A 27,712-nucleotide genomic window follows, 5' to 3' on the forward strand; every position below is an offset into this window, starting at 1 on the left:
CAAATGTATGTCAAGTTTTACAGTATTGAGACGGATGCGCCAGAACTGCAACTGATTGATTACGAAATCAAGCTGTCAATTAATTTGCTCTTGGGGGCCCCCTGGTGGCGGCGGGGCCCTAAGCAGCTGCTTAGTTCGCTTATAGGGAGGGCCGGCTCTGACCTGATTAAATGAGATTATAGTATTTAACAATTAAAATTAATTCTATTACAGTCACAGCTATGCAGCTGTGCCTAAGAGTCAGTAACTAAAAGAACATTTAGATGAAAAGTTTTAATGTTCGTTGGTGCAGTTTTTTTCAACATGAAATGTCAGTGTTTTCTGTATAGGTTTGTGTTTTTTCTTTGGTAAACAAGTGATTGTGCACATAATGAAGCAGTTCAGGCTGTCTCACAGACTGTGAATTTAAAGATGGTACTTTAAAATTTTCTTCCACACTGAGATCTTGAGTGATCTGGGCGATGAGTCATGTGTTGAATAGCTGTCTGTGATGTTATAGACCTCCAGTTTACTTCTCTGTAAATGATGAGATTAAATGCAAAATTGTCTGTTCAGCAGAACAAAGCAGATGTAAACTTATAAAGTTTTATAGGGAGATTACTTTTTTGTCAAAACCACAAACACCACCAGAACATCACACAACTACAAAATGTACAATGTGTATATATGCCTTTATAAACATACTGACAATTTATATTGTGCTTATTAAAAATGTGCCTATTGTAAATACTGACAAACCTTCAAAAAAAAAAAAAAAACGTAATTATGTAACTGTAAGTTACATATAGTGAATGTAACGTGTAGTCTATATTATATATTATGTGCAAGAAAGGGGTCAAATCACATTACTTTCTAACATTGTAAAACAATCTAAAAACAATGTTTTTTAAAGCAGAAGTTAAATTCGCTAAACTAAAAATGAAAATAAATCAAAGCACAGTCAACATCTTGTCTCGCAGTGATCTCACAATGTGAGGTCACAGTGATCTAGAAGTGTAACCTCATAGCGCACTCCCTTCTCATACTATGGCCACAATCTGAGATCACCACAGCTAGAAATTTTATTGGACATGGACTCCAACATTGCTCAGATGTATAATTTTGGTTGAAAATGAAAATTGGGTTGACGTCTAAACTCCAAATTGTTTGACATCAGGCTCCAAAGTCATTAAACAACTCCAAAAACAGCATTAGCAGCTTTTCTTAGGCTGTTACAAACCAGATTGTTTCTGTCATATGTGTACAAAAGTTCTTATTTAGATTAATAGAGGTTTAGATGTTGATGTTTTACTGAAAATAATAGTTTGGTTTGATGTCACCATTATGGTGGTCAGTATTTGCTTTAGTTGGGCAGTTTGACTTGTTTTAATGATAGTTTTTCTCTATACTGTAACTGTTTGTTGTGGGAAGAACAGCAAGAGAAAATGTGACCAGATGATGTCATGTACTTGATGATTATATAATCACCATGTTGTGTTCTGATCAGCTGATCTCATCCAGACCGTCATATGTTATCAATTTCACATTATTGATTATCTCTGTTTCTACAGTATGACACCCAACAGTGTTTTAATAAGAAAATTTGGACTATATATCCAGAGGGAAAACAAATGACTAACAGCTAACTCTGTGGTTGAATTTGATTGTAAAAAATGTGCATCACCCCTATCGAATCCACCCCAGGTCAGAGCGGTCCAAGGACAACAGCATCAGACCCGCCCCAACCACTAACCCTACCCTTCACTTTAAAGGATTAGTTCACTTTCTAATGAAAATTACCCAAAGCTTTACTCACCCTCAAGCCATTCTAAGTGTATGACTTTCTTCTTTCTGATGAACACAATCGTAGAAAATTAATAAATATCCTGACGCATCTGAGATTTATAATGGCAGTAAGTGTTACCAAATGAGTATGAGCTGAAGAAAGTGTCTCCATCCACATCCATCCAATATAAAAATATTCCACACGGCTCCAGAGGGGTTAATGAAGGCCTTCTGAAGTGAAGTGATGAGTTTGTGTAAAAAAAAATCATATTTAACAAGTTATGAAGTAAAATATCTAGCTCCCGCCAGACCGCCTTCCGTATTCAGATTAAGGAAAAAATGGAACTGGATTTGCGTCAATTCCGTAAGTTGAACAGGGAAGGCGTAGAACGTACAGCATCAGCTATTTGAAGAATACGGAAGGCGGACTGGCAGAAGCCAGATATATTACTTCAACAACATTAAACATGTATATATATATATATATATATATATATATATATATATATATATATATATACACTTAGAATACACTTAGAATATATATATATATATATATATATATATATATTTTTTTTTTTTTTTTTTTTACACAAACACATCACTTGGCTTCAGAAGGCCTTTATTAACCCTCCAGAGCCGTGGAATATGTTCATGATGGATGGATGTAGATGAAGACACTTTTTTCAGCTCATACTCGTTTGGTAATGTATACTGCTGCCATTGAAAAGCTCGGATGCGTCAGGATATTTTTTAATATTTCTATGATTGTGTTCGTCAGAAAGAAGAAAGTCAAATACACCTGGGTGAGTAAAGCATGGGGTAATTTTCATTAGAAAGTGAACTAATCCTTTAACTATGCAAACAAATGCGAAATGCAAACACCACCCAACCACTAAATCTATAAGCTCCACACACCAACACCGATTTGAGACTGCAGGGCTGCATTCAGCCCCGACAAAACGTTGCAAAACGTTTTTTAAACGGAAACGGTGGCGCGTTGAACACCCTGTTCTGATGACGCAAGAGTTGCAACTATGGCAGCTGAGAAGGCCATTCTTTGTGTTCTTTTTGAATAATTCTCGGAGCCTGATGAAGTCGGTATAAATACGTGTTTAATACTACAAAATGCGCTCGATGTTACAGTCACTGCCCTTGCCGTCCAGAATAAAAGAGAACATCCCAATCGAGTGAAGGGATTTGTGGAAACTTCTATTATTGTTATACAACATTTGACTTGCACTTCATGATGAAAAGACAAACATTTCAGGTGAAGGATAATCCACTTCTTACCTCCGTGACTGTGTTGATCTATATTTTTTATTGTTTGTATTAGGCTTATCAATAGCTGATCACTGTTGTTGTGCTAGCTATATATATGATATTGTAATATTTACCAACTATTCTCCTCTGATTATAGAAAAGTTTATTAAAGTGTCACATCACAATAAAATAGCAAAATATAAGAATATAGTATTTTTATGTTTCATTAATACCCATTGTGCGAGCTGTCTCTTTAATACCACGCGGTTTAACGTTATATACATCTTGCCACTGATTGGGCTGACATTTCTGACACACCCACCAAACAAGAGAAAACGTATCTCAAACCCGTTGCACGCCGTTTCCAGGAAACATGTCGTTCAACCCGGAAAACGTAGCAAAACGTTGCGCACCGGTTTGAGCTTGAACATGCCCCAGGTTTAGCGCTGTTGTCCTCGGACTGAGGTTAAATGGTTCTGCAGTTGTGGTTTCTTCAGCCTTGTGGCGCCCTCTAGTGATCAGTGCTGCACAGTGCGAGCGGAAATCAATTACGAATCACTCTGTATAAACCAATCACATCTAATCACCAACTGAAGGTCTTTTTGATTGCTTAGTTTCCATCTGTAGGATAAACGATACGTAAATCATAAGCAAAACTTTATTATACACAGACAATTGATATGAAAGTGACCAGCATTACTCGCCTAGTTCTAGGTTCGATTCTTGTCATTTTCTCCAAACTAACATTGCTAAATACTGCCTTATCTTTATCTTTATCAGATGAGAGCGTCGATCGCCCTCGAACAGCACGCGGGAATCTTCTAGTGCGCGATCCGTTCACAAACACGCCAGATTTGACGCGCCAGAGATCGGTGCCTGTCCTGTGGATTCGTGGCCAAGCACCTGCGAGGAGCGCACCTGGCCAAGATTACCTAACCGAATTCAACCGCCTCCCGGACGTGTCGGTGACTTGCTCGAGCAACGGTTTCTTGTTAAGGGTGAAGAAGAGTTTCTACGGTTTCTCGGCCGTCGCAGAGGAGCTGACGCTCGGAGAAACCTGCAAAAGTAACGCGGTCCTGGAGCCGCATGAAGATTTGCTCTTCAATTACGCGCTCACGGACTGTCAGGGTGAAAAACAGGTGACTGTCACTTCAAAGTAATCTAGGTGTGTTGTCTGTCATCAGTGCCAAATAATGACATCACTCATTTCCAACTGAAAGGTGCTTCCTGATTACGTAGTTTACAAGTTTGTCCTTCGCTACGTGCCACTGTCACACCGAAACCCGTTCCTTTATCACAGAGTGAATGTGGGGGTGGAGTGTCGCTATAAAAGGTAATGTTTTAGTTTTGAGTCGGTTCAGTAATCTGAAACCTTTCTGCTGTTTTTTTTACTACTTCATTTCAGTTCAGTTTTTTTTTTTTTATTCAACCGGTTTTGAATAAGTAGGCCTATTAATTTTTTTTTTTCAAAAGAAGAGAGTTCTTGTCAGTTTTACTATTATTCTTTAAAGAGTTCAAATAATTATATCATCAAAAAATTAAAACAATTTCAAATCAATGTACAATAATCAATGTAGAAATAGTAGTAGTAAATCAATGTAGATATATCCTAAAAATTAGAAATTTCCTAAACATTTTAAACATTAAAAAACCCTACATTTTTTTAAAGGGATAGTTCACTCAAAAAATAAATTCTGCTCCTTCAAGTTGTTCCAAACCTGTATGAATTTGTTTCTTCTGCTGAACACAAAAGAAGATATTTTAAAGAATATGTGTCTCCAAACAGGCCCAGAGCCCCACTGACTTCCATAGTATGTTTAACTTGTCCGCTATACCATAGAGTAAGACGGATTCAGTACAGTCAAAAAACAGCAACATGATCCTCTGAGTAACTTCAAAAAGTCTTAGCCTCCATAGAAACTACATTTGTCCTTTCGACACAGATTATCCTCATGCATCTCCCATAAAAGTTTATTATCAATAAGTAAACTGAGGTGTTTGTACGAAAGAACCTGTCTAATGGGCTCATTGTTCATCATGATAGGTGAGTGATTGACCATAACTTGGGATCAAAAATCATTTCTTGCTTTTTTAACATTAATCACAAGACTGTAGAGATGTTCACAAGACTGTAAACATGTACCAAAGTTGGCAGTCTCTGCAGTGTAATGTTGAATGTCCTTATCCTTGTACAGAAAACCAAGAATGACAGTATCATCTGAAACCTTTACAACAATATTCCCAGAATAGTGACTCCTATACTCATTAGTGTATAGTGTAAATAACAGTGGTGAACACGCACACCCTTAGAGGACACCAGTACTAATGGACCTGCTCTCAGAAAGAGTCTGCTTAACTAGTCCTACCAGTAAAAATGAATGAACCATTTGATACTATATGGATTGAAATAATTAAATTGGTTTTGAGTAGGTTCACTAATCAGTTCAGTAATCTGAAACCTTTCTGTTCTGTTTATTTGAATACTTCATTTCAGTTCAGTTTTTTATTTAACTGGTTTTGAATAAGTATTAAAGGTGCTAAAGAGGATGTTTTGTTTTATACATTTTTGCAATATTACTTGAAACTGTCTTTACTAACTGATAAAAGACTATTTATTAGGTGCACTGAAAGGAATAATATTAATATACATCATCTGTGCACGAGGTAGGGCCTTAAAAACATCAGCCAATCGTTTACGCGATCATCACAACTGCAGATTATGAGTTACCTGCGGTGAGTCCGACATAATGAATCCACTAACACGACACAGCGAATGCCGGTGGTAAACACTTGTGTTCCAATAGGAGTGTTTACAAGTTTTGGGAGGCGTTCCTTCGAAGGAGGGGGGTTGTTCTTACGCATGCGCTCATTTCAAAAACTCACTAACAGTCTTTGGATTCTCAGTCGACGAAAAGATCCTCTCTATCACCTTTAAGTTTTTTTTTTCAAAGGAAGAGAGTTCTTGCAAGTTTTACTATTATTCTATCATCAAAAGATTAAAAGAATTTCAAATCAGTGTAGATATATCCTAAAAATCTGAAATTTCCTAAACATTTTAAACATTAAAAAAAACCCTACATTTTTAAAGGGATAGTTGACTCAAAAATTAAAATTCTGTCATCATTTATGCTCCCTCAAGTTGTTCCAAACCTGTATGAATTTGTTTCTTCTGCTGAACACAAAAGAAGATATTTTAAAGAATATGTGTCTCCAAACAGGCCTTCCATAGTATTTTAACTGTCCGCTATACCATACAGTAAGACGGATTGAATACAGTCATGATAAAACGGCAACATGATCCTCTGAGCAACTCCAAAAAGTCTTAGCCTCCATAGAAACTACATTTGTCCTTTCGACACAGATTATCCTCATGCACCTCCCATAAAAGTTTATTATCAATAAGTAAACCGAAGTGTTTGTACGAAAGAACCTGTCTAATGGGCTCATTGTTCATCATGATAGGTGAGCGGTTGACCATAACTTGGGATCAAAAATCATTTCTTGTTTTTGTAACGTTAATCACAAGACTGTGTAGAGAAGTTCACAATCTCTGCAGTGTAATGTTGAATATGTAATGTCCTTATCCTTGTACAGAAAACCAAGAATGACAGTATCATCTGAAACCTTTACAGCAATATTCCCAGAACGGTGACTCCTATACTCATTAGTGTACAGTGTAAATAACAGTGGTCAACATACACACCTTTAGAGGACAACGTACTAATGGACCTTCTCTCAGAAAGAGTCTGCTTAACTAGTCCTACCAGTAAAAATGAATGAACCATTTGATACTATATGGATTGAAATAATTAAATTGGTTTTGAGTAGGTTCACTACTCAGTTCAGTAATCTGAAACCTTTCTGTTCTGTTTATTTTAATACTTCATTTCAGTTCAGTTTTTTATTTAACTGGTTTTGAATAAGTATTAAGTTTTTTTTTTTCAAAGGAAGAGAGTTCTTGCAAGTTTTACTATTATTCTATCATCAAAAGATTAAAAGAATTTCAAATCAGTGTAGATATATCCTAAAAATCTGCAATTTCCTAAACATTTTAAACATTAAAAAAACTACATTTTTAAAGGGATAGTCGACTCAAAAATTAAAATTCTGTCATCATTTATGCTCCCTCAAGTTGTTCCAAACCTGTATGAGTTTCTTTCTTCTGCTGAACACAAAAGAAGATATTTTAAAGAATATGTGTCTCCAAACAGGCCCAGAGCCCCACTGACTTCCATGGTATTTTAACTGTCCGCTATACCATAGAGTAAGATGGATTGAATACAGTCATGATAAAACAGCAACATGATCCTCTGAGCAACTCCAAAAGGTCTTAGCCTCCATAGAAACTACATTTGTTTGTCCTTTCGACACAGATTATCCTCATGCACCTCCAATAAAAGTTTATTATCAAAAAGTAAACTGAGGTGTTTGTACGAAAGAACCTGTCTATGGGCTCATTGTTCATCATGATAGGTTTGTGGTTGACTATAACTTGGGATCAAAAATCATTTCCTGTTTTTCTAACAGTAATCACAAGACTGTGTAGAGAAGTTCACGATCTCTGCAGTATAATGTTGAATGTCAATATTCCCAGAATGGTGACTCCTATACTCATTAGTGTACAGTGTAAATAGTGGTGAACACGCACACCCTTAGAGGACACCAGTACTAATGGACCCACACTCAGAAAGAGTCTGCTTAACTCTAACTTGTCCTACCGGTAAAAATGAATAAACAATTTGATACTATATGAATTGACAGTCAAACTATTTAGTTTGGAGAGCATAATGTGAACAACCAAGAAAGAACAACCTGGCACAAGCCTTAGGATCTTCCAGATGTTTTACAACATGAGGCACCACAGTAAGGCATCTTCAGTGGCCCTATTGATTCGATAAGCAAACCGATAAGACTCAAGATGGTCCTTAACATGAATGCAAAATGAAACGGTTAAAATCTTCTGAACTTTCAGAACTTTGTACAAACCCTTTTCATTTTAGTTATGTTGTTAATTAAAGTAAAACAAGCAGTTGCAATCACAGGCTGACACTTGATGACCAACAGATGCTTGTAAGAGTTAACCGAATCGAACATTGTGAAACCATGAAACCTTTAGGTTCTGTTTATTTTATTATTTTATCTTATTATTGGATATTTTGTTCAAGGTGTTACATGAACATTTGTGTTTGTGAATTAAACAAGGCAACAATTAGATTTCTTATTAATAAGAGTTGATAAAAATCATGATCAACATTAGGAGTGAAGAGCAGCTCTCAAATCATTCCAAATTTTTTGACAAAGACACAATTATGAAATTTCTTTGTCGTGTAGTCTAAAAGGAAAAGTCATAGATAATTATGACTACATAATTACAACAGAAAAATATAGATGATGCAAATGTAATAATTTCATAATCTTTTGTGACTATGTCTTTTAGTCCAGCCCAGGATGAGGAGAAACACTGTTCTGTTATTGTTTGTTATTTAGGAACCATCATGTGCACAGTCTTATGATAAACCCGACATTGAGGACACCATTGCGCAAAATCATAAGGAGCAGATCTGGTGACTTTCGGATTCAGCTGATGGACGGTGAGCATTTTTTTTTTGTTAAAAACTGTAGACTTACATCACATTTTTTACCTGTCTGTGTCACTTGACAGAGAAACATCACATGTCTTAAAAGATATATAAAAAAAATTTTGTCTGCTCACCAAGGCTGCATTTATTTAATTAAAGATACAGTAAAAACAGTAATATTGTGAAATATTATTACAATTTAAATAACTGTGTTCTGTTTGAATATATTTTAAAAAGTAATTTATTCTTGTGTTGGCAAAGCTGAATTTTCAGCATCGTTACTCCAGTCTTCAGTGTCACATGATCCTTCAGAAATCATTCTAATATGCTGATTGCTGCTCAAGAAACATTAATTATTGTTATCAATGTTGAAAACAGTTGTGTACTTTTTTTTCAGGATTCCTTGATGAATAGAAAATTCAAAAGAAGAGCATTTATCTAAAATACAAAGTTTTTGTAACATTTCACACTACCGTTCAAAAGTTTGGGGTCAGTAAGAATTTTTATTTTTATTTTTATTGTTTTGAAAATAAATTAAAGAAATTAATACTTTTTTCCAGCAAGGTTGCATTAAATCAATCAAAAGTGACAGTAGAGACATTTATAATGTTACAAAAGATTATATTTCAAATAAATGCTGTTCTTTTGAACTTTCTATTCATCAAAAAAAAAAAAAAAAAAAATATATATTGTACACATATTTTGTACAGTTGTAAACAATAAATGTTTATTGAGCAGCAAATCAGCATATTAGAATGATTTCTGAAGGATCATGTGACACTGAAGACTGGAGTAATGATGCTGAAAATTCAGCTTTGCCAACTCAAGAATAAATTACATTTTAAAATATTTTAAAATAGAACACAGTTATTTTAAATTGTAATAATATTTCACAAGATCACGGTTTTACTGTATTTTTAATTAAATAAATGCAGCCGTTTCCAAACTGTTGACTGGTAGTGTGTGTTGTGTGTGTGTGTGTGTGTGTGTGTGTGTGTGTGTGTGTGTGTGTGTGTGTATATGTGTATATATATATGTATATATATGTGTGTGTGTGTGTGTGTGTGTTAAAAATTTATTTTTATGAGTGGATATGCATTGCTAAGGACTTCATTTGGATAACTTTAAAGGCGATTTTCTCAATATTTCTCAATATTTTCAGATTTTCAAATAGATGTATCTTGGCCAAATATTGTCCTATCCTAACAAACCATACATCGATGGAAAGCTTATTTCCAGAAAAATGACCCTTATGACTGGTTTTGTGGTCCAGGGTCAAAAATTCTTCATATAGTGGACTACCAATAAAATTGATAAAAATTTGGAACCAAAAATTATTCAGACACTTTGACCTGACCATGTTTTGCTTAAGTGTAATCTGACATAATTAAGATTCATTTTTTTCTGACACAGTTTAACTCTGAGATCTTGTCATATTTTATTACCATTTTTTTAAACTATAGTGAATAAACTGTAATAATGAATGAAATTTTGAAGGTGTTTGACTAAATTTTGGTTTGACTGTATATAATATAATATGATGTGTGTCCAGAAAGTAATGAGAATATTTTAAAAATTATTTTATTGAAAAATTTTACAATTGAACATTGTCTCCTTTAAAGTATGTACCTTGCAATTTTTTCCATTCTTCATAGCAAGTCTTCAAGTAGGATGGCGTTCAGAGCCTGCGTAGTGTCTCTTTGGATATTATCCACACTACCAAAATGGCATCCTTTCAAACCATCTTTAGGAATATGGAAAAGTTGCAAGGAGCCAAGTCAGGGGTGTAGGATGGGTGGGAAAGCACTGTGATGTGATTTTCAGCCAAAACATCTCTGACAGCCAAAGCACTGTGACTCAGGGCGTTGTCGTGATGAAGGATCCAAGTTGACTCAATCTCAGGACGCACACAAAAAACTATTTGTCTCAAGCCATTGATTTGACTTCTGATTTGCTCATACGAGCTTTCTTTGGGCGAGGTGACGTGGATGTGTGCCATTCTGACCTTTGTTTCTTTGTATTGGGATCGTACTCAAACACCCAGGATTAATTTCCCTCGATCACTCTACTCAAAAAAAAAACAGGCGCTCTTTCCAAATGGGCCAACAGGTCTTGGCAAACGAGTCGACTGTGTTCCTTCTGATCAGAAGACAAGTTCTTTGGAGCTGTTTTGCAAACACTTTCTCATGTTTAAATCCTGAGTCATGATTTCAGAACAATTAACTTGGCAATTCCCGTTTCCTCTGCAATCATTCTGCGAGTGATCCGTTGGTCTTGGTTGACAACAGACCTCACTGCATCTTTTCACTATTTCAAGAGGGGCATCCTGGTTGTAGTTCATCTTCAATACCTTCTTGTCCTTCCTTGAAGGCCTTGTGCCATCTGTACACTTGTGCAGATGATAGCGCAGCTTCTCCATAAGCTTTCCTCACCATTTACAAATTTCAGATGCACTTTTACCCAATTTCACACAAAATTTTATCACATACTGCTGTTCCAAACTCGTGTGCGTTTTTCTTAATACGAGGCACTTGAACAGGGTGTGTCAAAAAAAATGTGTGAAATCTGACAGGGCTGGAATGCAACTGATCAGTGTTTTAACATATACCTGGCTCCCCACCCCACCATTTATATAAAATTTGAATCAAATTAGTGTAGAATATAATAAAAATTTGTTTTATGTACATTACATTTCCTAAACATACAGTATAGCCAAGATTTTAATTATGTTGTCAGTTGCAGTTAAGCCAAGCAGCTGCAACCACAGACTGGCATTTCACAGACCAACTTTAATATAATCAAATATAATAATACATTATAATATACTATTATTAACAGAAAATGAAATTAATAAATTTCACAAAGCGGTGATTTGTGAAATTGAGCTTGTCTGTTGAGAAACATTTTTTGTAACTTTCCCATACTTACACAGCATATGTGTTTGACCTAAGCCTGATTTAATCTGTAAACTTGTTTTCTTTAATGTGGGCATTGTAAAATGATACTGATGCTCTGTATTGATGCTATCTATATTGTGTTTGCCTGTACTGTAGACTACTGGTCTTCTCCAGTCAGGTCTGCTGTGTACCTGCTGGGACAGAATGTGAATGTGCAGATTTCCACTCGACACCATTATCCTGGGATCAAGCTTTTTATCAACAGCTGTTATGTGGCTACCGTTAACACTTTGAGTCAAGCCAACAAATACAGCATCATAGACAATTACGGGTGAGTGAAGCAAAACGCTAACTTTGTGGAACATTTAACAGACACAAAGCATTCTCAAACACACATCCAGGTGTTTTCGGGAAAGCCGGATAAATCCAGGTGCTTCAAGATTCAGATTCTCCAGGGCAGACAATGTTGTTCAGTTCTCTTTTGGTGCTTTCCAATTTATTGAGGCTCCAGATGCCCAGGTGTGTTTATAATCTTGATTCTTTTCTCACTGGTGACCCATTTTGAAGACAAAACAATGCTGTAGTGTGCATTGTGATGTGTTCATTGTGTGTTTCTTCGTATTCTCTGTGTATTTTCCCTAGGTCTCACTCCATTGTGAGGTCTCTGTGTCCAGTGGAGGCCCTAGTCCAATGCAGAAGTCATGTTTTTACAGGCACCCAGACAAAAGGTTAACAAGACTAAAACGTCTGTCACATCTTAAAAGACTAAATATGTCTCATCTAAACATCTTCAAAGATCATGAATCACTCTTGTATCACTTAACACTACCATTCCATTCCATAACAAAAAATTCTATAAATATCCAGCAAATTCATGGCTTCCATGATTCGTCTCTCACCACTTTTTCCCCTCTCTGCTTCTTCTTTTCTAGATGGATCTCTGTGTTTGGGCAAGATTCTGTCTGTGACTGCTGTGACTCTGTCTGCAATCAGACTAAAACCAAACGAATAATTTATGAAGGTAAGTCAAAGCATAACCATTAACATAAATAATCAGTAGTTATACGCTAAAAAAAATTAAAAGCCCATATATCCACATTACTTAGGTGTGTAGGCTCAAAAAGTCAAATTACTGGAAAGATGAAAAAGCCTGCACATGATATCCATAGAAGAATATTTCAAGAATAATTATTACAAAGCAAAAAAGTAACAAAAATGTATTTTAGTATTATTTACAGTCAACTCCAGAATTATTGGTATCCTTGTCAAATATGATCAAAGGGGGCTTTGAAAATAAATCTACATTGTTTATCCTTTTGATCTTTTATTAAAAAAAAAATCACAAAATTCTAAAGTAAAACAATAGAAAGAGGGGGGAAAATCTCATGATGAAATAAATGGTTTTCTCTAGTTCACGTTGGCCACAATTATTGACACCCAATTATTGTAACATCCTTTTGCCAAGATAACGGCTCTGAGTCTTCACCTATAATGCCTGATGAGTTTGGAGAACACCTGACAAGAGATCAGAGACCATTCCTTCATGCAGAATCTCTCCAGATCCTTCAGATTCCCAGCTCCATGCTGGTGCTTCTTCTCTTCAGTTCACTCCACTCATTTTCTTTAGGGTTCAGGTCAGGGGACTGGGATGGCAATGGCAGAAGCTTCATTTTGTGCTCAGTGACCCATATTTGTGTTGGTTTTGATGTTTGTTTTGGATCATTGTCCTGATAGATCATCCAACCACAGCCCATTATAAGATTTCCAGCAGGAGCAGTCAGGTTTTGAATTTTTTTTTTTTTTTTTATCTGTTGGTATTTGCCAGAATCCATGATACTGATACCATGTAACTGAACAAGATGTCCAGAACCTCCAGCAAATAATAGGCCCACAACATTAAAGATACAGCAGTATATTTAACCGTGGACATGGGGTACTTTTTATCCATGTGTGCACCAAACCCATCTGGTGGGTTTGCTGCCAAAAAGCTCTTTTTTTAGTTTCATCTGACCACAGAGGCCGGTTTCTTTTGAAGTTCCAGTCATGTCTGACAACTGAATATGCTGGAGTTTGTTTTTGGAGGAGAGAGGAGGATTTTTCTTGAAACCATCCCAAACAACTTTTGGTGATGTAGGTGCTGTTTGATCTCATCGCAAGTTCCATTGTTACTTATAGAGTTCAATGGAACTTGCAGCCATAGTTGGCTAACGATGCTTTTGGGAAATGCACCCCAGATTTAGTTGATTGGAAATTCTTAATTTTTGCCCTGATGGGGATTTGATCAATGCTTTAGCTATTTTCTTACACCCACTTTTTATTTTGTGAAGCTCAACAATCTTTTGCTGCACATCAGAACTAAGGGATTAAGACATTAAGGGAATTTGGCCTTTGTGTTTCCTCATATTTATACTCCTCTGTAACAGGAAATCATGGCTGGATCCTAGTCACCCTGGTGTGCTAAAAAAAAAAAAAAAAAACGTATATATGAATGGAATATACTTCAGAGATATCATAAGAATTTCTAGGGGTGCCAATAATTGTGGCCAACATGCATTGGAGAAAAACCTTTATTTCATCAATTTGAGTTTCCCCATACTTTCAGTTGTATGGGAATTTACAGAAAACCCAAAGACCGGATATGATGAATGAAGACCCGGAGTCAGAGTTTAAAAAAATAAATTGAAGAACATTTTACTGAAGAATAATTTGTAGTTTCATCAGCAGAAGTCAGCTTCAGTACTCAGCAAGGAGTTTGTAGGCCACCCCACAAACACATTCAACGAAGCAGCAGTTATACTTTACACAAGTCACTAAACTGCATCATTACTTCAGGGTGACTGATTCTGATTGGTTAAGAAATAGATCAACTTAGAAAATGTCCACACATGGACTGATAGGCAGAAGCACGTCGATTATCCGGATGACACCAAGACCATGGTTTAGGCACGAAGTGACCTAGGTCACAGATATGCGCTTGTCCACCTCTCCAATACAGGATTTGTAACAAAAAATACTAGCACACATACACAGATACACAGCAACTTCAAGGTTGAAGTTAGTCAGCTCTTGCTCTAAACACTTCCCCAAAACATGCATCTTAATATGATAACATTCTTTCCCACAGTAAGAGGTACAGTCTAGTGATTGAAGATGAAAAGTAAAATAGCTGCTTAATCATATGCTTGAAGTCATTCAAATCATTTAATATTTAGAAGGATGACTATTAAGTAATAACTTGATTATAAATCAATCAATAGATATACATTGAAGCAGCAGTAGATTCCAGAATCTCCCTTTTCACAATTGTTATACTTCAATAAAAGGTTAGAATTTAGTGAAACTTTTTTAATGAAAGATCAAAAAGATAAACAATGCAGATTTGTTTTCACAGCCGCCTTTGTTCTTATTTACCAAGGGTGCCAATAATTCTGAAGTTGACTGTTCTATAATATTATTTATTAGGGCCCAAGCCATTAAGGCATTATTTTTTTTCTAAGGAGAATTATTTTTTTTTCAACATCCGCGGCTTTTTGGGGGCTTTAACGTGCTCAAAAACCCTTGGAAATTGCCACACAAATTGGAATTTGTGCCATACTCCTCCTAGGTGATTAATCCGATCACCACCAAACTCAGTCAGCATGAACTCAAGACATTGAGGATGCTAAATTGTGGGCGGATTTTTGATATCTTGAACGTTTGGCCGTGGCGAGGCAATGAATTTATGGCGAGATAAGGGAAGTAGAATGTGTGTTATAACATCTGCATACATTGATTGATTTTTGGATGCTTTTGAGACTCTTAGCATGCTTCAAATTGCATGAAACTCGACACACACATCAGGATTGTCATCCAGTAGACATGGGCAAAGCCTTAGAAATGGGTGGGGATGTGGGATGTGTGTGTGTGTGGGGGTCTCTGTCTGTGAGTGTGTGTGTGTGTGTGTGTGTGCAGGACACAAATTTGTGTACGACAGGTATTACAAGGAGAGGGTGACTTATGAGGACATTAGCCCATGTCCCCATTTTTCAAAAGGCTTATAAATCATACAGATTTTTTTGAGTAAGTAAAAATGTGCACAGTTTTCTGTGATTGGTAGGTTTAGGTGTAGGGTTGTTGTAGGGTGAAAGAAAACACGGTTTGTACAGTATAAAAACCATTACGCCTATGGAATGTCCTCACAATTCACAAAAACAAACGTATGTGTGTTTTGATTAGTGTTTAGATTATCTTGATTAGTAGTCTTTAACCCTTTTACTGATTAACCACTTATTGATGAACATAATTTTGAACTGCAAATGATAACTTCACACATTTGAAATTGAACCATGACACTATATAACTATTTGGACAGTACTAGTTTTCTAAATGTCATTTGAGTTACAGTTATTATTATTATGTGACACCTGTGATTTCATGTACTGATTCATACAAACTAACATCTCTGTTTTACAGAGAAGAGTGTGTGTTTTCTAGGCGTTACAGAAAGTTATGTGTTGTTTGCGAACATCATGTACGCATGTGTCTTTAAGTTAATTGTTTATTGATATAATTCAAGTTTATTAAAAAAACCTATTTAAGTAAATTTCACATGATTTTATAAAAGTGGCTGTTTAAAATAAACTTGCATAAGTGAGCAGAAAAATCTAGACATGTACGTCATTATTACCTGAGACTGACATTAAAATCGTTTTCACAGGTTCTGTGATTTGGCCCTATTTATTAATTTTATAATTTTATTTTCAAATCATGTTCATGGATGAGGTTATTAATGTTACTGTAGTATGAAGCAGAGCAGAGCTGAGTGCTGTGAGAGCAGAAACGAGGACGCTGGAGCGATTGCTAATGAGAGACGAGCGCGACACATCTCGAAAGCAGCTGAACTTTTATTATGCTGCAGTCACAAGCATATGTGGGGTAAAGCAGTGCTGTTTTATCATATTAGATACAATTTGTGTGTTGAAAGTTGATATATTGTGCTACTTTGCATTCACTCGGCGGCTACTATGAGACACTTGTTGCACACTGCAATAAGCTAGATCGACATTAGGCATGGTAAAACATGGTACTCATGGTAAATCATAAAAACAAGATTTAAAGGTCCCGTTTTTCGTGGTTTTTTGAAGCTTTGATTGTGTTTATAGTGTGCAATATAACATGTGTTCATGTTTCGCGTGTAAAAAAACACAGTATTTTTCACATAATTTACTTATCTGTATACCGCTGTTTCCACTGTCATAAAAACGAGCTGATGACTTCCTTGTTCTATGAAGTCCCTCCTTCAGAAACACGTAACGACGAGTTCTGGTTGTGCCAGCGGTTCCTGTGTTGTGATTCGACAGCTCTGAGCGCACCGTGCCCGGAAAGGTCACGCCTCTTACCATAACGTGGAGATGCACGTGCTCAGTGTTATTGTAAACATGTCTTTAATTTTACCCTATCAATTTGAGCCGGATTGGACTGCGGGATGAAAATAACAGCGTTTCGACGACATGGTGACAAACACACTCTACAAACGCAACTCTTGTGTATTCCTGTGGGCGGAGGTTAGTCAAAAAACTGTTTTAGTGACGTCATTAAAGAAGGAAGTAGAGGGATGTAGTCCAAACTGGCCGTTCGATGTAGGCGACTTCTGTTAAATAAAATATCTCGCTTGGCATTGAACTTTGAGCTTTAAAATTTTACAGATTTTATTTATACTCTAACAACAACATTACACACTAACTAAAGTTTGAAACATGGGATCACGAAGAACGGGACCTTTAAACAATAAGACTTACTGTGTTGACCTTTATAACATTATTAGTTTTCTGTCGATGAATGTATCCAAACAGTTGCTCACCTGTCTAATAAAACACATAATATATTAAAGCATCTTTGGTGTTTAAAATAAAAAATCGAGGGTAACGCGGGTATGATGCCATTGATAGGCGACGCACAGACACGATCCATGTCCTGGTTAAAATTGCTTATTTCTCTGGATTTAAACATTCTTGGAAACATTTGGGATAATCCAAGTCAACAAAATATAGAATATTGTTTTAGTGGTTTTTGGATATTTTAATCCAAATATTTTACATATTCTGCCTTTAAATGTATTTATTTCTTAATGTCTTTTAATAGAATTTATGCTATGTCATGAGCTGACCTTTCCTATCTGCTTCCTTTAATTGTACTATTTTGGTATCAGATTATTCAGCATTTCATATATTTTTATAGGTCGAAGGTTGTAGCTCTAGGATTAGTACATTAAAATGTTAGGTTTTTAGGTTTTAGGTTAACATGGTAAAATTAGTACAAAGGAAATGACAGCTCTTATTGTGCTGCATAAAAAAAAAAAGGTCATCGAGAAAATAAAGGTCTTGACCTCTCCTCTCTTTATTCTTTGCATCAGGGTTCGTAAGCAGTGATCAAGTACTCTTCTCTGACACATCTATGGCTTCCTCATCTTTAAACTCCACTCTCAAGGCTCATAGTAATGATGACACCATCTGGTTTGAAGCCAAACTGGCCAAAGAGCCCCAGAGGTCCTACACCCATGAGGACTTTGTTGCCTCTGTTACCCTGATATCTTCTGAAGAGGCCCATGATAAGAGACAGCCATCTCACACCAGCACAGTGGAACTCATAGAGGAGGAAAGGAAAGAGATGGTTGAAGAGAAACATGGGGATGTGGAGATTTTGATGGCTGTCAGTAAGAGCTTTGTGGGATCTGAAAGGCCAGATTTAGACTCCACGGAGCAGTTTGATGTTGAATCCTTGGGCTGGGCTGGAAACGGGAAGATGCAGGATATGAGTTATTGGCCAAAGACAGTTCAGAGAATGGGAAGCTCCATGAAGAAATCAGTTATGATGGTCAATGAAACTATGGAGCAGCGTTCCAAAATAAATGATTCCGCATTGGGTGACCGGAAACTCCATGATGTGTTTCTGCCATCCTTTATCTCAGAGGAAAAGAATAAGGAAGATGTAAATTCATATGAAAATAAAAAGGAAGGTTTGGATTTCCTGTTAATTGACGTCTCTTCAAACGATGAAGAAATTCCAGCTGGATCTGATGAGCTGGTGGAGCATGGTATTGTTAGAAAACTGGATCTTATGCAAGACTCAGATGATGATTATTTTTCAGAAGGGGTGTGATTCAAAATTGTTGAGGACTTAGAAAATGTCTGTATTTTTTGTTCATTTTGATGAATAAACCACAGAACCACATAATGGTGAATAATAAAACTAGTATTTCAGGGATGTCTTGATTTTGACCATTAAGCTGTGTATTGAGGGATTAAATTACTTTTGTTACATGGTTTCCTGGCTTCCATGGTAATGCCCTTTCATTCATTATGTTCAAAAAAGCCTTTTCAATGCTTGAATAAGAATATCCTGTTAATTGTGATCTTGAGTACAAGTTTTTCATGCTGTGTGTAATGTTATCCTGGGTCTAGGACATGTTTGGTCTTGTACAATGACATTTCAAGACTCCAGGGCAAAGTCAGACTAAATATTTTCACAAATCATCTTGACATTATAAAAGACATATTGTGGTCCTCACCCACACTGACCTTTCTGTGTGTTGTAATGTCAATAGGACTGTAATGGTAGTAAATTTGAAAGAACTGGTTGCGTGTATCCATTGTTCCTGCAACAATTCCTTCTGATTATGTGGTTTTCCGTTAGAACTAGCAGATGTTATTTTTGGAAAGGAAAAGAAAAGAAAAGAAAAGGTTTTATATAGACTGTCAAGTACAGTCATGATGAGATGTTATATACATGATATATATGAAAATATATATTTTATTTTTTCTTGATCACTGTACAGTTTTCATACACAGTGTAATAAGGTAAACATATTACAGATGTGCAAGGAAAATATTCTGTTTCAAACATACCTCAAATGAAAATCTAAATACAATGTAGAAAAAAAATAAAGAATTTTAAAAATCCTAATACAGTCTAAAAACAATCATTCAATAAATAGTGTAACAAAAACTTTGTTGATTCACTGCAATGTCATCTTGCCATCAGGTAAAAAGTATTTATGCAGAGTATTTATGGATACAATGCAATGTTTCAGTGCACAAACTCATCCACATCCATATAGTAAATAACTATGAAATACTTTTGTTAAAAAAACAAACAAAAAAAAACTGCATTTATTTAATGAGTGAAAACTTCTATTTAGAATTAATTTTGGTTAAATTAAGACTGTTTAGCACCCAAGTAGATTCAGTCATTTTGGCTGAAAGAAACACTACAATTATCTGTGTTATATACATCACTAGGGGATGAACTGAAATGTTACCTAGTGTAAATAATCAGTGTCACGTAACTAATAAACTACATACGGTTTGTTAAAAGCTGCCAAGGTTAGGAAATATAATACAATGTTAAAATAAATATAATGCTATTGTCTGCAAATCACAGAAAGTCTTTAAATTGTATAAATAATATCACTGTTAGTTGAAATGGTAACAGAATTTGTAACAGAATAACCATTATGGACATACTAAACTTTCCACTGAGATTATTATGAGTTTCAGACATGAACAAAGCAGTAAGTATGTCCTGTATTACAGATGGTAAGCTGGTGTGTTTGATGAAAATAAGAACATTAAACATATTAAAGTTTGAAGATGTCCAACAGTGATCTCTCATTACAGTCCACGTCTCTGTCAAACCACATTATGATGTTATGCTCCTGGACACTGCTGACATTTTCCATTTAGGATTTTGGTTTCAGACTTGAGTCCCATATTAGTAAAGCCATTTAGTTTGGTCTGTTCTCTTCTTCTGCTTGTAATGAACACAAACAATAAACCCATTATGATGATCAGCAGCAGCAGAATAACAGGGATCAATATGAAGCATCCGTGGCATCTGTACACTGACTCTCCTTGACTCTCGCTCTTATCTGTAAAAATAATTAAAAGTGATAATTAGTTTTAGTCTCTTCAATGTTTATGATTATTCAAGAGCATTTTAAAGTACTTATGTTATTGTCTGTCCTCACCTGAGTACAGCTGGATCTCTCTCCTGATGTCTTGACCCAGAGGTTTGTTGTTCAGTATGAACGTCAGAGAGGAGTTTGTGACTTCAGTGAGATTTATCCAACTAGACACAATATAAAGTCCAGTTTGTGTGTCCTTCATGATGTGTGTTTGTGTCTGGTTAGTGATGTCTGAGTTTTCCATCAGCCACTGCAGTGTAGGAGAAGGGTAACCCCCATCTGACGTCACTAGCAGGTTGACTCCATCAGTTAACATGGAGAACTGCAGACGAGGTTCAGAGTAGAACGCTGAAAAACAACAGAATACAGACGTTAAAACAAACACACGACTGTTTCAGTCACACTGTGAGACCTCAAGATTGATTCACATGGTTTTCTATGAACATCAGTCCATGTTGTTTTGTTACCTGCAATATCGACTCTAAAGCTCTTCTTCTGGCTGCCAGTGTTGGTGCTGATGGAGCAGGTGTACACACCAGAGTCCTGCAGAGTGACTCTGTCCAGTTTGAGTGATGCGTTTCCTCCTGCCATCTCCTGGATGAACAGGCTGGTGCGGTTCACATAATGAGGATTCTGACGGTCGAGCTGGTCCCGACTGTAGTAGAAGCTGTGAGCAACGTCCAGCCCGCGCTGCCAGGTGATAACGGTGCTACTCAGATCCCACGAGTCCACAGGGAAGGTGCAGGGGAGGATCAGCGCCTCTCCGTAAAACCCAGTGACAGGATCTCTGGGCACAGTTATCTCAAACTCAGCTAGAAAGTGAAGGAGAGAAAATATATCAGCATTTGAGTTTCACAATCAATCATTACTTGCAGTATGATTTTGTTGGCAGATCTTGACTTGCCAAAATGATTTACAGAAAATAAATTTATGGTTGATGAGATGATTATTTCGGTAAGTATTTCACAACTTTTACTCTTCTATAAATAAAAATATACTCTGACATTAATTATTCTGACTGAATAAAATAGATTTTTGGTTATTACTTCACAATTTATTACAGAATTGTTTTATGCCATTAAGTGGTGAGGAACATTGGACTGATCAAGCTGTTAAAGCTGTAATGCTCTTTCTTGCCTCGGGTGAGAAACCAATTAAATGTGGGCGAGATTATTTTGAAGAAACAACATTTCACTTCTAGATTAAAGTTTTTCCTTTAAACATAATTAATGAAAAGCCCCAACACCACCTACACTTTACACTTTACAATTCCAGTATGCTGGAATGTTGAATATTCTCACCTCAGTTTGATTGATGAGTCAGTTAATAGATATCTACAAATAATTCTAATACTTCTCGAAGAATTTAGTTGAAAATCAATATAATTAAATACGTGATCATATTAGAGTCGTTTACTTTATTTAAACTCCGTTTTTATGATCCTATTCTGTTTCTTAGAACTTTGCTTCGAATTTCCAGTAACTGGAACTTTACTGAAACACCATTTGCAAACATTTAAAATATTATGAATATGATGCCTATAAAAGCAGATCTGTCCTTTGGCAGAAGAGGTTAATAATTTCTTCTTCAGTTATATTCAGGTTCAACGTGTGAATCAAAATCCGAATTTCAGTTCCAGTTTTAGCCTTTTCACTGAACACAGGTCAGCGCGTAACGTTACAGTGATAACGAAACTATAAGGTATGGAAATGTCTTTTGAAAAAGTTAAAGTTATCCCTAACCTGGGATATGCTGAGCTATTTGACCACTTTTTTATTTAATTTGTCATATTTGTTTAGCCCTTTGTTATGGATACTGTCTTATAATATCAAATGATCAGAAATACTCACAGAAACAGGAGACTTCAAAAAGAAGGAGAGACAGGCAGAACGCTTTCAGGTTCATATCACGATCCACGACCGTTAATGGCAAGTAAGTCCTGATCACACAAAGTCTCTGATCACAGATGAACTACGAGAGTATGTCGGGGAAGATGTCCGAACAGATCAACACATGTGGTTCTTGTCCTGTTCACGTCAATTTAACTAACCGTCTTACTATATAGGTCCCGCCCCTTTTTCTTCTTTTAAAAAAACAAAAACAAAACAAACTAGATAAAAAAGTTTGAAGACAAACTTTAAGTTGGCTTGAAAAAGCCAATCCAGAAAGTTTGAAATAGTTTTAAAAGTTTGAAGTTTGAAAGTTTGAAAGTTTGAAGTTTGAAAGTTTAAGTTTAGTAGTTTAGATAGATAGATAGTTGTCACAGATGGTTACTATGGAGTTTTTATAGAGTTATTAGCTTGTTCTTAGCCTACTTTAGCACTTAGCTAATCAATATTAGCATGTAGCTATTCACTAGCATGTGTAGCATGTTGGAAGTACAGATTGCTAGCATGAGTCAAAACAGCCAACTGCCATGTCTCTACGATGTTCTGATGCAGAAATATAGATCTTGCAACACGGTTGCTAGGGTACTCTGTTTGGTTGCTAGGGAGTGGCTTGCCAGCTACCAATGACGACACTCCAAAGGCTACTTGACAATATAAACCAACCCCCATGTCTGTACGATGTTCTGATGCAGAGATATAGATCTTGCAAAACGGTTTCTAGGGTACTGTTTGGTTGCTAGGGAGTGGCTTGGCAGCTACCAGTGATGTTACTCCAAAGGCTACTTCACAATATAAACCAACCCCCATGTCTGTACGTTGTTCTGATGCAGAGATATAGATCTTGCAATACGGTTGCTAGGGCACTCTGTTTGGTTGCTATGGTGTTTCTATGCAGTTGCTAGGGTACTCGGGGTGGTTGCTAAGGTGTCGCTATGTGGTTGCTAGGGTACTCGGGGTGGTTGCTAGGGTGACGCTATGCGGTTGCTAAGGTATCCTGGGTGGTTGCTAGGGTGTTGCTATGTGGTTGCTAAGATACTCGGGGTGGTTGCTAGGCTGTTGCTATATGGTTGCTAGGGTACTCGGGTGGTTGCTATGGTGTTGCTATGCGGTTGCTAAGGTATCCTGGGTGGTTGCTAGGGTGTTGCTATATGGTTGCTAGGGTACCCGGGGTGGTTGCTAAGGTGTTGCTATGCGGTTGATAGGGTACCCTGTGTGGTTGCTAGGGTGTCGCTATGCGGTTGCTAAGGTATCCTGGGTGGTTGCTAGGGTGTCGCTATGCGGTTGCTAGGGTACTCTGGTGGTTGCTAGGGTGTTGCTATGCGGTTGCTAGGGTACTCTGGGTGGTTGCTAAGGTGTTGCTATGCGGTTGCTAGGGTACTGTTTGATTGCTAGGTAGTGGCTTGGCAGCTACCAATGATGATACTCCAAAGGCTGCTTGACAATATAAACCAACCCCCATGTCTGTGCGATGTTCTGATGCAGAGATATCGATTTTGCAAAACGGTTGCTAGGGTACTCTATTTGGTTGCTAGGGAGTGGCTTGGCAGCTACCAGTGATGATACTCCAAAGGCTGCTTGACAATATAAACCAACACCCATGTCTGTACAATGTTCTGATGCAGAGATATAGCTCTTGTAAAACGGTTGCTAGGGTACTCTGTTTGGTTGCTAGGGAGTGGCTTGGCAGCTACCAGTGATGATACTCCAAAGGCTGCTTGACAATATAAACCAACACCCATGTCTGTACAATGTTCTGATGCAGAGATATAGCTCTTGTAAAACGGTTGCTAGGGTACTCTGTTTGGTTGCTAGGGAGTGGCTTGGCAGCTACCAATGATGATACTCCAAAGGCTGCTTGACAATATAAACCAACCCCCATGTCTCTAAGATATTCAGATTTGAAGATATCCCTCTATGCTATGAGGTTGCTAGGATATTCTATATAGATAGATAGATAGATAGATAGATAGATAGATGAGTTTGAAAGAGTTTAGATAGATAGACAGATAGATAGATGAGTTTGAATGAGGATAGATAGATAGATAGATAGATAGATAGATAGATAGATAGATAGATAGATAGATAGATGAGTTTGAATGAGGATAGATAGATGAGTTTGAATGAGTTTAGATAGATAGACAGATAGATAGATGAGTTTGAATGAGGATAGATAGATGAGTTTGAATGAGTATAGATAGATAGATGAGTTTGAATGAGTTTAGATAGATGAGTTTGAAAGAGTTTAGATAGATAGATAGATAGATAGATAGATAGATAGATAGATGAGTTTGAATGAGTATAGATAGATAGATATGTTTAGTTTGATGATAGATAGATAGATAGATAGATAGATAGATAGATAGATAGATAGATAGATAGATAGATAGATAGATAGATGAGTTTGAATGAGTTTCAATGGATTAGAAATAGTACATAGAACGGCGCTTGAGTCTAATTGAGTTTGAGTCTAATGGGCTTCCGTAGTTTAAATTTGAATTTTGACAGTTGGAGTTTTGAAAGTCTTGGCTCATTTGAACATTCCGTCAATGAAAGTCAATGAGATTTTTCCAAGTTTTAATAGTCATTTTTAGGAAAACCGTAAGTCGGATTAGTTAGAAAAGATATAGCACACTAAGTCAGAACAGTTTGAAGGTCTGACCCGAGTTTGGAGTTTGTGGAGTTAAAGCTCTAGGAGTTAGAGTTGGAAATTTTAGTCTCAGAAGAATAATAATAAGAAGTTTAAATAGCATTACAGTAAGTTGGCTTTTTCAAGCCAACTTAATAATAAACAAACGATTTCATTGGTCTAAATCAGGACCTGTCAAGTTCATAACTTAATGGATCTCATCGAAAATAAAGGAAAAGTTGTATTTCGTTCCTCAGTGTAGACCGGGTGTGTCTCATACGTCCTGAAAAGTGAAGCCGCGGGCTCTTTGATCGCCCCCTGGAGGCTGGATGCAGTACAGGTCATAAACCCCGCCCTCTCAATGCAGTCGAATGAGACTTCAGTGAAAACTTAAAAATAAATTCTGCTTCAAATAAAACTTTCTGAAAGATGGTTCTGGTCATTTAAGGTAGTTGTTATCATGCTGATATATATTCAATTGTTCGTTTTTGTGATGATTTAGATTTTAGCTAGCAATTTGATGCTATAAAAACGGGGCGTGTCGTCGTGATTCGAAGTTGATTGACAGCTTGTCTGAGGACTGTCGGAGCTTCGAGGGGAGATTGAAGATGTATTAACTAACTGTTAATTTTCGATTTCTTTGTTATTTAACACCAACAAAATGAGTTGTTCAGCAGTAAACTGTACTAACTGACCTACAGGATCTGACGGATCACTGAACTTTTTTCTGTAACATTAAATGTGGGCGTTATAAGCTAATTAATAAATGTTATTAGTTAAGATAACACACCTAATGTTAACCATGTCGGGAAAAAGCAGGTGATCGTTATCTGGCAGTTACTTATTATTTTTATGGGTATAAAATAATAATTAGCAGGACAAAACTAATGATAGCTTACTCTAATTACAGCAATCGATCTCCTGTAACGTTAGTTGAACTTGATTTAAAATGGCAGGACCGTTTCTGGCGATTTAGAGTTGTTTCTAGTGGCATATTATATTGATTTTATCTACTGAATTTGCTGTTTCAAAAATATTATTGCTCTAGAAACAGAATAGCCTATTATTTTATAGGTAGACTTTTAAATTGTGTATAATTTTTATAGTCTATTTAAAATACATGAATGATGACGCAGTCGCCTGGGCGGAAGTTTGATATCGCGACTCCGCCTCCGGCTCCACGACGATTCCTTCTGCGCATGCCCAGGCTCCAAACTTTTTTTTTTCTGACGTATTGCGTAACGTGTCAGCGCCCATTCATCAGCCCATTTTGGCTTCAGTTCAATACAATGGAAGGAAGCGGCGTCGCGGCGTCCATCTTTTTTTACAGTCTATGGTGTAGACCCATTCCTCAGTGTTTGTTGTTTTTAGGAGTTACATTTAGGTTGTCAAACTTAAGGCAATAAGGCGGTTGATTTTATTTCAGAGGACTGACCTCCTAGACACCTTTTAAGTTTTTAAAGTCTGTTTAAGTTATTACAAATAAATTAAATAGATCAAAGTGGAAAATGATTTTTGTGCAGTTCCTAATATGTGCGCTTAAACGCTGACAATAAATAAAGTAGCCCACTATCCACATTCTCTAGTCAAATAAGTATTAAATGTGGATAATATCTATTAATTTTTTATATAATGCATATTTATTTTAACACAACAGCAACCTCCAAAACAAAACGTTGTGCTTTAATTTGAGGAGGCGGTTGCTAAAAAAAGAAAGAAAAAAAGGAGCGGGTTGCTATGATGCACAAAACACGTGACGATGACAAAGAGTGTTGTTGACTGTCGCGTGACTCGCTTGTTTTTATTTAACTTAACAGAGAGTAGCTATGCATTAACATCACTTTCCCTCCAGAACACTCTCCCTGAGTGGCAAAAGAACCTGCTGCATGATTTAATAGGGAAAACTGCGAAAACGCGAGTAAAACAAAGGATTACACTAAAGCTTCGTTGAAAAGCGTTCCTTATGACATGTCAAAGAAACCTAATCCATGGATATTGACATGCAGTCAGGAATCGTGTTTCCTGACATTTTTCTGTGCCTTATTTTGACGCAGGGGAAACACAGAGCAAATCTGCCTGTAAACGCTTTATATAGCTATAATATAGGTAGGTTTAAAGGGTCATTCTACAGAAACGTCCACTTTTGGTATGACAAAATGTCTTAAAATGTATTTATTTTTCTAACATTTAAACTTAGACCACATTATTATATTACACTTTGACTTTATGAATACACAAATGACAGCTTAATGATTTTTTATATTTTTTGTACATTTATTTAAAGACTGCATTTTTTTTGTCACTGGTGTTACCTTACTTCTCTGGCAGTTTTAAACATTTTTATGAAATATTATTTCTCAATTTTTTCAGCACATGCAGTCAGAGTTACAGAATCATAATGATAATGCAAAAAAAGGAGATTATGTGTTATTTATTTTAATTGGGTTAGTTAAAAGTGTGATTGAATGATGATAATTCAATTGCGCAACCATGTATTTGCTATAACAATGAAAATATTTGAAAAACAGTTGGATTTGAAAAAAAGTAATGATGCAATCCTTTAAATCTTAATTCTTGAGTGTAGCAGAATTCAATGGATGTAAAATTATCATCATGTCACATATGACACATTTTATTTAATGTGACGGACAAAAAACAGTAACACCAGTGACAAAATGAATCTCCAGTGACATATACATAGGACCAAAGATCCTTAATTTTTCAGCTATAATTAAGCAGATTGGACTAAATGT

At 36.3% G+C, this 27,712-nt stretch overlaps 2 protein-coding genes across 3 annotated transcripts; one reads left to right on the forward strand and one right to left on the reverse strand.

The window, feature by feature from the left end:
* Window positions 1-3,629: 3,629 nt before the first annotated feature.
* LOC125277276 lies at window positions 3,630-19,282 on the forward strand. 2 transcript variants are annotated; one of them, XM_048205629.1, is made up of 8 exons: window positions 3,630-4,166; window positions 4,248-4,360; window positions 8,515-8,618; window positions 11,660-11,834; window positions 11,905-12,022; window positions 12,146-12,231; window positions 12,436-12,524; window positions 17,895-19,282. In XM_048205629.1, the coding sequence occupies exons 1-8, from the start codon at window positions 3,708-3,710 to the stop codon at window positions 18,638-18,640; spliced, it is 1,890 nt and encodes a 629-aa protein (XP_048061586.1). In that variant the 5' UTR covers window positions 3,630-3,707; the 3' UTR covers window positions 18,641-19,282. The 2 variants fall into 2 exon arrangements, with proteins under 2 accessions (XP_048061586.1, XP_048061587.1); XM_048205630.1 differs by lacking the exon at window positions 4,248-4,360 and having other exon boundaries at window positions 3,974-4,166.
* LOC125277279 (CD276 antigen-like) lies at window positions 19,274-22,482 on the reverse strand. The gene is made up of 4 exons (XM_048205634.1): window positions 22,295-22,482; window positions 20,912-21,256; window positions 20,508-20,792; window positions 19,274-20,408 (listed from the first exon to the last, which is right to left on the reverse strand). The coding sequence occupies exons 1-4, from the start codon at window positions 22,347-22,349 to the stop codon at window positions 20,188-20,190; spliced, it is 906 nt and encodes a 301-aa protein (XP_048061591.1). The 5' UTR covers window positions 22,350-22,482; the 3' UTR covers window positions 19,274-20,187.
* Window positions 22,483-27,712: the final 5,230 nt, after the last annotated feature.

Source organism: Megalobrama amblycephala, linkage group LG10, assembly GCF_018812025.1.
Source record: "Megalobrama amblycephala isolate DHTTF-2021 linkage group LG10, ASM1881202v1, whole genome shotgun sequence".
NCBI classification, from domain to species: Eukaryota; Metazoa; Chordata; class Actinopteri; order Cypriniformes; family Xenocyprididae; genus Megalobrama; species Megalobrama amblycephala.